General features: G+C 44.6%; 1 protein-coding gene across 4 annotated transcripts in view; it reads left to right on the forward strand.

The window, feature by feature from the left end:
- FNIP2 (folliculin interacting protein 2) overlaps positions 1 to 12648 on the forward strand; it is a 112676-nt gene that overhangs the window by 71632 nt on the left and 28396 nt on the right. For all 4 annotated transcript variants that reach the window (XM_038755175.1, XM_038755176.1, XM_038755173.1 and 1 more), the window contains 4 exons: positions 2392 to 2515; positions 5909 to 6110; positions 6886 to 6974; positions 12137 to 12283. In XM_038755175.1, the coding sequence (XP_038611103.1) occupies positions 2392 to 2515; positions 5909 to 6110; positions 6886 to 6974; positions 12137 to 12283 (562 nt within the window). The remainder of the gene's footprint in view (positions 1 to 2391; positions 2516 to 5908; positions 6111 to 6885; positions 6975 to 12136; positions 12284 to 12648) is intronic.

Raw genomic sequence — 12648 nt, forward strand, 5'->3', positions numbered from 1 at the left:
TGTTCAAATCCCTACCCAACTCGGGAGTCCACACATGTCTCCAGGAGTCATCATCATCATCAATCGTATTTATTGAGCGCTTACTGTGTGCAGAGCACTGTACTAAGCGCTTGGGAAGTACAAGTTGGCAACGTATAGAGACAGTCCCTACCCAACAGTGGGCTCACAGTCTGAAAGTCTATAACAACGCAATCTATTCACGAACACCGCGCTCTTCAAAACACTGTCTGACTTGGGAGTCACGCACGTGTCCAGACCTTAACAACCCCAGAACTGATCTGGGTATCTCCCCTGGCCCCCGCCGGTTATTCAGAAATCGCTCTGGGTCAGTCTGTGTACCGTTTTATGGACTGCAACATGACAACCCCTTCCCTGTGAGTGGGGGATGTTATATCTGGGAGTCAGTTGTTCGTTATTCTTCAGTTCCACCATGGCCAGGTAGCAGCAGGTGCTGATTCTGCGCCCCTCCTTCCCTGGATAGGCACGTTATTGAAATATGTGAGACAAAGTACCGTGGGCCTGGCATGGACAGACATTCCAGTGTTTCCCTGACTCTCCCGTACATTGAGCTTCTTCCGCCTTTTCCCTGACTTGCGCTGAAGTAGCGCTGAAGCCAGAGTAGTCACTTAGGTGATGATGATGGCATTTAAGCGCTTACTATGTGCCGGGCACTGTACTAAGCGCTGAGCTGGATGCAAGCAAATCAAGTTGGACACAGTCCCTTGTCTCATGTGGGGCTCAGAGTCTCAACCCCCATTTTACAGATGAGAGACTGAGGCACAGAGGAAGTGAAAGGACTTGCCCAAGGTCTCACAGCAGACAATGATTAGAACCCATGACCTTCTGGCTCCCAGGCCCTGTGCTAAGGAGCACCAAGATGGCCTTCAAATGGAAGGGCCCGGGCGCCTTCCAGCACCCTAGATAAAGAGTGCTATTTGAGTGACTCCCCGCAAACTCCCGCTTGCATCCAGGGATCGGGATCCACTCGGAGGGCAGTTTGATGGTGTTCTTAGAAATGTTAGGCTTCTCTAACAGCGAGTAAAGGTGCTCGAGGGACAAATAAAGAATTGTGGAATACTTTAAGATAGCTTGCTATTCAGATGGAAAATTATTCTTCAGCTGACTAGATCCCCACAAGAGTTCAAAAAAAACCAACAGACCGGTTCGTTTTGTGTGAGGTTAGACCATCTTCTGGTTTCAAGGTAGTGCTACCTCCTGGTCGGAAGCAAGGCCTAGACTGGAGGAATTTACAGCAGGTATTGCATGCAGCAGCTCTGCAGAGGCAATGTGAAGCCATTAGTTAAAAGGTTTATCAAACTTTTGCTCTGTGGGCCAGCAAAGATTTTCCCCCCTCCAACACCTCCTCCTTCCCCCAACATACAAACACACACACCCCACCTCAGTGTCTACAAGCAATGTGGGGCCCTTCCTCCCCTTCCTCCTCCTCCTTCTGCACCTTTTCTCTTCTGCCCTCCCCTCCCCGCCCTGATCCTGTCTACACACCCACACTTCCTGCCCTGATTGCAGGAAGGGATGTTCGGGGGAGGCATTCACCCCTACAGTCTAGCCACTTTTTAGCTTCGGCACTTAAAGTTGTGGGCCTCTGAGATATCAGTTCCTTTCTTAATCACTTTAGCCTCTACACATTTCCTGCATGAATTCTGCAAGGGCAGTTCCATAAGATCTTTGCAGATGTCCAAGACCTTTATTTAGGAATCGACACTTAAAAGAATTTGATGCTGAAAGGAATGACATTTGAAGGAAAAAGGAATATCGCTTTTGACTTAGCCCTCAATTAGTTATCTGACAAATTCAGTGTGGGCATGTCAGAACAGTTTCACCTGTGTTTCTACCAAATAAGGTTCTATCCATTAAGGATAGGAAGGTTTGAGACTGGAGATAGTACCTGTTTAGAAGAGAGAAAGACTACCTGCCCACAGAAGTTCCTGTGGACTGCTCTGTTTCCTGGTTTTTTTTATAAGTACTTGGGATTGATACCATGGTGAGATATGCTGAGTGCCTGATGGAGTTTCAGATGAAGTGCTTTAATGTTTATGGATTTTTATATTCATTATTGTTCTTTCCCTTCAGTTTTTCCTTTAAAAAGTAAAAAAAGTCTCACCCCCTTCCCCTGCAAATTTAAATGAATTGCAGTTAAAAAACTAGTTGTGACAACTGTATTAAATCTGTTGTCTATAGCGCTGGAAGCAAATGATAGTTACCAAGGCCTCTGATCCTCTACTTTTCCTCTTTCTCCCCACCCCTACCTCTCCTCCCACCTTCCCACCATCAAAAATCAAGCAGGAACATATATTCCTTAAGCTGGTCACTCTGGGACACTCTGTTGATTCAATGCATTTCTCAGCACAACTTTCTTTTTGTTTTTAACAGCCTCACTTAGCAGTCTGCTGGTTACCCCATTCCCCTCGCCAACCTCTTCCTCCTCCAGCAGTTACCAGCGCCGCTGGCTCCGGAGCCAAACAACAAGTTTAGAAAATGGCATTGTTCCAAGGTGGTAAGTGGCAAGTTTCCTTTTGCTGGAAAAAGTGGCTGTGTGGATGCTTTGTCTGAAACCGGATGCCGTGGGCTGCTTCTCCTCTGGGCCAGCCTGGCAGGAAGCGTGGTGGGAGCGAGAGCCCAGAGCGTGGCTTCAGACCTACTTGGAAAACCTGAAAGTTAGAGCCTCATTGGAAATAGAAATAGAAAAAAAAACAGCTGGGGGTGGAGGGACTCTCATGAACTTAGTAACACATAGCTAGCTAGCATGTGGTGGCTAGACTGCGAATACAAAAGGCACTATGTTAGCTTGGAATGAGCAAATTCCATGCCTGGCATTTGGCATTTTTTCAGAAAGACTGAACTTAGGAGTTGGATTTAAGTTAAGTGACTTGGTATGTGATCCCTGTGACTCCTGAAAGTAAAAGAGCCCAGAAGGCTAAGATTTCACTCTGCTGCCGGAAGGTTTGATTTTGAGAAAGTTGAACAGGGAGGGAAAGATTTCATATGGGTGTCTGACCTGGGGCTGGTTTTCTCTGCCCACTTTCTTCCCCAGGAATGTACAGTAAGGCCAGGTTGTCAGCTTTCATTTCCACTCTTCTTTGGCTTTTTTAGGACTGGCATGATGCAGTTTTAGTATGTGAATTGAAGTGCTTTTGATTGGCTTTAGTTTACATTTGGCTATAGATCACTGGCTAAGTTCTCCTGTCCGCTTACACTTGGTATCATACTGGTTCTGCCCTTATAGTAAATGTATGAAAACAATACTGTCTAACTCCTAGGAGGGAAATCCCAAGATAGTCACTGCAAAGACTGCGCCCCAACCACTGACACGTGCCTTTGAAAAAATGCATTTCCAGAGACTCCTCCATCACAAGGCCATAAAGTTAGGGGCATGAAACTCTGATTGCCTTTCAAAATGACTGACTGGCCGCAGTTGTCACTGGCTGTGTGTCTCAGCATTGATACAGCTGTTGGTGAAGTGTGAGTGGCCTGAAGGCTCAAGTCCCATTGGCTTATTAAATCTACAGTGATGATGAGGGCCACACAACAACCAAGAGAAATTAAAACTTTTCTGGAGAATCGTTGGGCAGCCCTCTTCCCACTCAGACCAAATCTGTGCTTCACAGCGAGACTGAATTGCGAGTGGGTTTGTATTTAGGACGAGCTGTAATACACACTTTTTATTTGCTGCTGCTGCTGTGTGTTCTTAGCAGAAAAGGCATCCAGCACACACAGTTGTTCCTAGGATAGTGAACCTTTCAAAACTTCATTCAGTCCAAAAAGCTCATATTGGTTCTGCCTGCTTGCTTCCAGTAGACAGTTGAGTGGATTTTGAATGATGACATTAAGCTTTTGCCCTCAAGGAGCAGTAGGAAAACGTGGACTGAAGCAGCAGGGACAGATGGATAAAAGTGAAGATGTTCACAGCACCTCTGTATATACTTTAATACTCTGCCATTTCCCTCATCCGTAAGGTCTTTTGAGGGCAGGGATCAGGTCTGCTAACTCTATTGTATTGTACTCTCTCAAGTGCTTAGTTGAGTGCTCTATACACAATAAGTGCACAATCAATACCTTTGGTTGACTGAGAGAAAGAAATCCCAGGTGCAAGGGCTGGGGTGCAAATTTTTGAGGAGACACTTTTTGGTGTGTATAAGAACAATTTGTGCCAAATACAGATGATTTATATGATCCACCCAAACCGTTATGGCCCAAAAGCAAAATACAGGGATTTGCAGGCAGCATCCGCTTTTTGAAACAGTGACATGAATGGTGGCCTGGAGCAATTTTATCATTCCAATTAGAAGATTGTGGAAAATCTCAAGAATCAGTTGATTCAGTCGTACTTACTGAGCACTTTAGTATGTGCAGAGCACTGAATACTAAGCTCTTGGGAGTGTACAGTATAATAGAGTTGGTGGACATGTTCCTTGACTACAGTGAACATGTAGTCTAGAAGGGGAAGAAGACCTCTTCAGTTTTTTGCCGGAAAAGATAAAGTTTTACCCATCCCCTTTCTACTAATTCAACTATTGGAAAAAAAAATGTACTTGCATTTTTTTTTTTTAAAGCTGAGGGTACGAAGTCAGTGTAGTGTGGAGACAGGATTACTGGAGTAGGAGTTGTGAGGCTTAAACTCAAGTTCTAATTCCACCCTCACTGAATGAGCACCATCAAACCATTTCACTTCATGCCTCAGTTTCTCCACCACTGAGGTAGGGGTAAAGGTAGCTGTCCTTATAAAAACTCCCAGGGGTGTTGAAGATGAATAAATTGATAAAGATGACAAAACTGAAGGCTGTTTGGAAAAAAGATACTAGAAAAGTTCAACTTTGCTTTTCTATACTGATAACTGAGGTGAAAAGGTTTCATTCAGGAGAGTAAGAAGCAGCTTGGTCTAGTGGAAAGAGCCAAGGGCTGGGAGTCAGAGAACCTGGTTCTAATTCTGGTTCTGCCACTTGCCTGCTTTGAGACTTTGGGCAAGTTACTTAACCTCTCTGTACCTCAGGTTCCTCATATATAAAATGGGGATTTAATACCTGTTCTCTCTCTTTAGACAGTGAGCCACATGTGGGACAGGGACTGTGCCTGACCTGACTATCTTGCATCTTCCCCCACGTTTCATATGGTTTTTGGCATATTGGTAGATGCTTATCAAATACCATTATTATTACTATTATGCAAATCCTTGACTTTCCAAAGGCTGTAATATGTGACACCTGTGTCATTGTTTCAAAGCCATTTTAAGTAAATTGAAAACTCATCTCTCTGATTGAAAAATCAGAAGCTGTTTCAGCCAACTTGAATTTGTTTTGCATTTTTGACAACTTGGATTTGAACTTTCCACCCATACTAGAAGAGTGGAGGTGGGAATTCCTAATTTTGGGGTTCGTAATGAATTAATACAACGTTGACATTTAAATCTAGCACACAGAGCTGTAACTCCATCTAGTGGTTTTAATGGCATTTGAAAATGAATATTTAAAATTTAGGAGGTTCTTGTGGTGGACAGAATTCCAGGAGTGCTTGTTATCTCCCCCCTTTTATATACCTACCTTCCAGCCAGGCCAAAAAAAAAAAAGAAAATTCCAAAGACTCAAATGAACGTGTTGCATTACTTCTTAAGTAACACTACATGGTACACTGATACTGGGGGAGGCTTCTACTGCCAAAGATCTGAGTTTACACCCTGAGAACCATACAAGCATTTTTGTTCCCTGACACAACCCAACGAGCTCAGGCTATTTCCATTTTCGAGATGAGAAAACTGAGGAGTGGATCAATTTCCAGCTTAATCTCCTGATCCCTGCTGTTTAATCGGTCCTGAAGAGTCATTCCTTGAAATTAGTATTTTACCTGAAGTGCAGAGGGGAATACTGGAAATTTACCACTGCCCCTTTTCACCCAGGTCAACAGAGGAAACATTTAGCTTGGCTGACGAAAGCTGCAGTTCCAACCCTGCCATGGTTCGAAGAAAGAAGATCGCTATCAGTATTCTCTTCTCCCTATCGGATAGAGAGGAAGCGCAGAGAAATTTTCAGGACTTCTTCTTCTCTCACTTCCCTCTGTTTGAATCCCACGTGAACAGGCTGAAGAGTGCAATTGAAAAGGTAACGAGTGGGCCAGTTCTGGGGAGACTTGCAGCCACCGGGAGTGGGGAATACGGAACAGTCAATCAGCAACACTGTTCGTGTGCAGAGCATTGTAGAAAGAGACTTGCAAAGGAAGAAAGGGACCCAATCTACCATCCCTGTGCTTTCAATATAATGGAGGAGGCTGGACAAAACAGATACATTCAAACAAAGGTAAAGGGAAGGGACATGCGACTCATCATACAAGATCGTGTCTGTTAACTCTTTCGTATTGTACTCACCCAAGCGCTTAGTACAGTGCCCTGCACACAGTAAGCATTTAATAAATACCATTGATTGATTGACAGACAACCATGAATAACAGCCCTGCTCAAAATATAAGTGGTCTGTTATGGGGGAGACAGGAAAAGTTGTTAGTGAATGATTAATTAATGGAGTTGGCTGGGTCTAGTCTAGAAATGCTTCTGAGAGGAGGGAAGTCTTTAGCAGAGGTTTTGGAGGGAGGGATGGATTTTGGCAGAAGCTTGAAGATGGTAGATTGGGCCTGCAAACTTTGAGTAATTGTGTTGCCTCTCAGTCTAGGAGAGGGAAAACACTGGTGGGTGTGGTAAATTAGAGATCAGATGTTGGTTCCTGTAGGAAAAGAGATAGCAATCTTTGGTTATTCCAAGGTTTATATTGTTATGTTTAGGATTGATCAAAAGATTGTGCCTTGTTAATAAAGCCAAACACATAGGCTGTAAAGTTATTTGTTCTCCAGGAAGTCATCTTGTTTGTTTTCTTTTACACTAAGGCCATGATCTCGTGCAGAAAGATCGCAGAGTCAAGTCAGAGAGTGCAGATCTATGTCAGCCGTCTCATGGAGGCCCTGGGAGAGTTCAGGTGAGCAGTTGGGTTTGGTGTTTGCTCGGCCTAGTAGGCTCCCAGTGAAAGATCAAAATGATTTCTCTGCTGGAATCCACTTAGAGGCATTGCATCTGGGCTTTAGGTAATGGTGACCAAGTGCATAATGAGACCAGAGCCACAGTGCTCCACCCTCCTCAGAATAACCACATATCCCAGATTTTTGGCAGGGTACTCTACACAGTTTAGGAAAACTATATAGGAACCGTCGTGACCATTCTGGTCGACGTACTTTGCCCCAGCGCCAAGCTGTTCTTGCTAGTTTTAAACACTTGGAATTTCACCTCCAGGTTGGAGAAAGCTCCATTTAGGTTCCATGGCATTTGGTATCTCCAGTGTCTTTAACCTTCCACTCTCCTTTTGCCTCTTCCTCCTTTAATAATGATAACAATGATGGCATTTACAAGCGCTTACTATGTGCAAAGCACTGTTCTGAGCGCTGGGGAGGTTACAAGGTGATCAGGTTGTCCCACGGGGGGGGCTCATAGTCGTAATCCCCATTTTACAGATGAGGTAACTGAGGCACAGAGAAGTTAAATGCCTTGCCCAGAGTCACACAGCTGACAGTTGGCGGAGCCGGGGTTGGAACCCATGACCTCTAACTCTAAAGCCTGAGCTCTTTCCACTGAGCCACGCTGCTTTAGCACCTCCCAGCGCGGTGAGAGTGAAGGGAAAGTTGCTCAGTAGATGGCATTGACTGTCATGGTTTTTAGCAAAAATAGTATGGCAAACCTATTTCTGTGAGTCAAAATGGGTGCCTGGGATTGACCCACTGTTGGTTAGGGACTGTCTCTATATGTTGCCAACTTGTACTTCCCAAGCGCTTAGTACAGTGCTCTGCACACAGTAAGCGCTCAATAAATAACGATTGATGATGATGATGATGACAAAGCATGAAGCAGTCTGTCATGTTTCCCGCCACTGGGCAGAAAGCAGCTCCTATTAGCCACCCTTGCCAATTTTGCAGGTATGGGGGTGGCAGACTTTTATTTAAAATGGGAAACAAGCAATAGCCGAAAATGAGTTGCGATTTCCTGAATTCCAACATGTTCAATTTGGGGCCAAATTGTATGGTCCTAAACAGAACATGTATGTGTACCCTTCTCCTTCCCAACTTGGCTAGCTAATGGTATTATGAATACATGCCAAAGCATTACATTAACACATGCCAAAGCACTGTGCTAAGCACTGGGGCAGATGCAAGATGCTGGGCTCAGAATTCAATGTCATTCTTTTTCCTTTGGGCCTGTTTACAGCTGAGGTGGGCAGTAGGTTGGATTGAATGGAGGTGTGGGGAGCGCTGTGCCCCAGCTGACCAGTGGAAAGAGTTATCAGGATGAGGGACCCAATTAAAGAATTAAATACAACAGGAGCTATAAACTCTAAAGGGAAGCAGTATGACCAGTGGATAGAGCAGGGGCTGGAAGTCAGAGGATCCTGAGTTCTAATCCTGGCTCTACCATTTACCCGCTGTGCGACCTTGGTCAAGTCATTTAATTTCCCTGCTCTTCAGTTCCCTCACCTGCAAAATGGGGATTAAGTAGTTGTTCTCCCTCCTACTTACACTGTGAGCCCCATGTGAGACTTGATAATCCTGTATCTACCCCCATGCTTAGTATAGTGCTTGGCATATAGTAAGTGCTTAACAAAATACCACGATTATAAGTTAATTGTGAGAAGATTTGATGATCCTGTGATCTTGTCTGAAACGTTACTTTGGGGACCACAACTGATGGATGCTCATTAAAGGGAGACCAGTAGCTGTAAATGCCATAAGCAGGGATTGTAGGAATTCCAGAAGCTTGGGGATATCTAAGGACATAGAACCAGTGTCCTAGGATAGGGAACCCTCCAGGTCCTGGGTTTTTCACCTTTGCATTTTGTCTTAGAGCCGCCCCTGCAGGAGTGAAAGGACAATCTTTAGGTTTAACCACCTTTCTTACAGCTTCAGGTAGACTGTGGTGGAGGGGAAGTGCAAAGCAATAAAACTAAGGATTCCCTGGTAGTATTAAAGTAACTAGGATTTTTCACAGGTCTAGTCACTAAAATGAATAGGAATTTAGTCCTCTGAAAGAGGGGTAAAGAGTTAGTGTTCTCACAATTATCGCAGCAGCTATCTGAACAAATATAAGATTCTTGGGCAGTTAGAAGAAAAGTAGAATTGCATGGTCCACAGACTGCTCAGTGCTGCAATTGTGGCCTAGCACTGGCTTATAAGAAGGGATCAGGGTGCGAAAGCAGTGTCTTGACCCAAATTGGGGATTTCTTGCGTTCATCTAGCACAGATGTTTGAAAGTGCTGACTGAGAATTTTGGAAGACTTATTCATTTTTCAGTAGATGGGCTAGTGCCAGACTCCTTTTCCTAAGGCTTCATAGGCACCAGCATTTGGACTGTGGAGACTGTTCCATTAACGGTAGAATTGATAATGACAGGCATCTATGGCTAGCCTGCTATGCCCCATGGAGCTGGATGGAGGCTGTCTGGAGGTGGCGACTCCACTTCCTGCTGGCAGTCCGTCTTCCCCACCTTCTGACCTCCACCACTCCCTGACTTGACTCTGCCCCACCAGGTTTTGGAGTCAGGTCGGAGCCTTATCTCACAAACACCAGGCTCTGAGGACTTTTTCCGTCCTCTCATGCCCAAAGCAGGACTCCCACTACTGAGCTATGCCCTTTGGAAACGATGCCCCTCTATGGCCTAGCCCAATTCCCCTACTGCCTTGCATCTTAATATCATCCTCATCTTTAAAGTGGGATTATGCTCAGGTGCCTATTATTTTGCGTAAGAAAGGAGAAACTGACTGAGGGAAGTCCTAAAGCTACTCATGAATCTTTGATGACCCTTTACTCTGGGGTCCTGAAGTAGAAATTGGTACCGTTCTCCTGTCTCTTGTAACTTTTCAACAACCTTCAGGGTGAACCTCCAGGCCATAGGCTTCCCAACTTGCACCAAATCACCCAGCCAGTTTTGTTCTGCACACTAATTCCCTAAGTGTAGTTAACTTTAATGTAAGCTCCTGGTGAGCAGAGATTTCATCTACCCACTCTATTGTACTTTCCCAAGTGCTTTGTCCAGTGCTCTGCACAACTTAAATGCTCAATAGATACCACTGATTGATTGACAAATTAGCATTCGTATGGGGAGTGTTGACCAGTAGGGAGCTAAGAAACTATTGCATCCATGTCTCCCCATTCCTCAAGATCAGGATCCTCCAGTGTTTAACTACCCACCATCGCATCAAAAGAGACTCCTTACCAAAGCACTTAGCACTCTATCTGCTCTCCCCCTGCATCATTACCTTGCTGATTTCTTATTACAACCCAGCCCATCTGCTTTGCTCCTCTAATGCCTACCTACTCAATGATTAAGACTGTGAGGGACTGTGTCCATCCAGAAGACTGTAAGCCCCGCTGTAGGACAACCTGATCACCTTGTAACCACCCCAGCACTTAGAACAGTGCTTTGCACATAGTAAGTGCTTAACAAATGCCATTATTATTATTACTTTATTTTGATCTTGCCACCGATTCCTTGCCCACCTTCTCTCTCTGGCCTGAAAGTCCCTCCCCCTTCATATGACAGACCACCACTCTCCCCACCTTCAAAGCCTTAGTAAAATCACAAGAGGCCTTCCCCAACTAAGCCATCATTTCCCCTATTCCATCTCTCTCTGCCTCATTCTTCCACCTAGATCTATACCCTTTAAGCCCTTGATAGTCACTCCACATTCAGCCCCTCAGCACTTGTGTACATAATTTATTTTAATTATTTAAAATAAAATAGTTATTTTAATGCCTGTCTCCCCTCTAGACTTTAAGCTCCTTGTTGGCAGGGAGCATGTTTACCAACTCTGTGTATTATCTTCTCTCCAGCACCTAGTTGAGTGCTCTGGACAAAGTACTCAATAAATACTGTTGAGTGACTGCCTGGGACAGAAATATTCTATGATCCTGGTCACCTGGTTATTTGGTTGCTGTTCCAAACCGACTGAGGTCACATTCCCAAGGAAAAGAATAAAAGTCTTTGAGGAATTTGCTTTCATAGCCATGATTAAAATGTTACAGATTTGCTACATTCTGGGTTAGCTAGCCGAGTTGATCCCCTCAAATATTTATTAACTTTTCTTAGTTCCCCTTCAGTGATAGAGTTAATAAATGGTTCTGGTGGTGGAAGGTCACATATGTTTTAGGTGTCAGGGATCTGAAAGAGTATTAGAAACCCATCATTTCGGACTCACCTGCCAGCATTCCCCGAAACATGAGGAAGTGTTTGTTGCAATAGTCCCTTATTTAGACTACTTGTGTTGTAAAGTTTGTAAGCTCATTGTGAGCAGGAAATATTTAACTTGTTTATTGCCGACTTCCCAAATGTCTAGTACGGTGCACTGCATCAACTGGGAACTTAATGCTTCTATTACTAAAAAAAAAAATTGTGGTATTTGTTAGACACATAATGTGTACTAAGCACTAGGGTGGGTACAAGCAAATCAGGTTGGGCACAGTCCCTGTCCTACAATAGGCTCACAGTCTCAATCCCGATTTTACAGATGGTGGACCTAAGACACAGATAAGTGAAGTGATTTGCCCAAGGTCACACAGCAGACAAGTGGTGGAGGCAGGATTAGAACCCAAGTCCTTTTGATTCCCAGGCCCGTGCTCTATCCACTGAGGAAAGTCACCCCACTCGATTCAGCCTGTGAATAATTACCCACTTGCAAGCATAGAGTCACACCACGGCCTCGTTCAGGCCAAAGTGGAGCTGATGATAGTTAATCTTTGCACTCAGAAGTGTTCTTTCCTGCATGGATAAGCCACAGTATATCCTGGTGGACTTGTTCCTTTTAATAGGACTGCATTGGCTTGTAATGCTGTCTGAGAAACCAAACTGGGAACTAAAGTGAGACCTTAGAGTCCCTTGAAAAAGCCAGTGTGCCTTCCTAAATGATGAAATGACCACTCAGGAACCCTATAAGGATAATGACATTTTTAAGAGAGCAATCATTGGGATCAGAAGGGAGGGTACTGAAAAGCTAGAACAGGCCTGTGATTTCCATCTCCCTCGAATATCATGACTGACTGAAGTGCTGTTTGTCTTCTCTGTGTTTTTTCCCCCACCTCCCTTCCCCCTTCTCCTCTGTAGAGAGACTATCTGGAACTTGTATTCCGTTCCCAGGATCACTGAACCCGTGTGGCTTACCATGATGTCCAGCACATTGGAAAAAAGCCAGCTCTGCCAGCACTTCCTCAAAGAGTTTACACTTCTAATTGAACAGATCAACAAAAACCAGTAGGCTTCCTCGTTTTCTGCATCTTGAATCCAAACACTTGCTAAAATCATGAGCAGAACTGGATTAAGGCAGTAGTGGGCCCTGGACAGTGAGAAAACCTGGGACTCCAAGCTAACGTTCCCTTCGTTTGCAGTGTGGATTCTAGGGCGTCCTCAGTCTCCCACCTGTCCTTCCTGTACCAGTGTCCTATTCACTCCAAATTCTAGACTGTGAGCCTGTTGTTGGGTCGGGACCGTCTCTATATGTTGCCGACTTGTACTTCCCAAGCGGTTAGTACAGTGCCCTGCACACAGCGCTCAGTGAATATTATTGAATGAACGGGGCACAGAGGAAGTGAAGTGACTTGTCCAAGGTCACACAGCAG

Source organism: Tachyglossus aculeatus, chromosome 12 (genome assembly GCF_015852505.1).
Source record: "Tachyglossus aculeatus isolate mTacAcu1 chromosome 12, mTacAcu1.pri, whole genome shotgun sequence".
Classification (NCBI taxonomy): domain Eukaryota; kingdom Metazoa; phylum Chordata; class Mammalia; order Monotremata; family Tachyglossidae; genus Tachyglossus; species Tachyglossus aculeatus.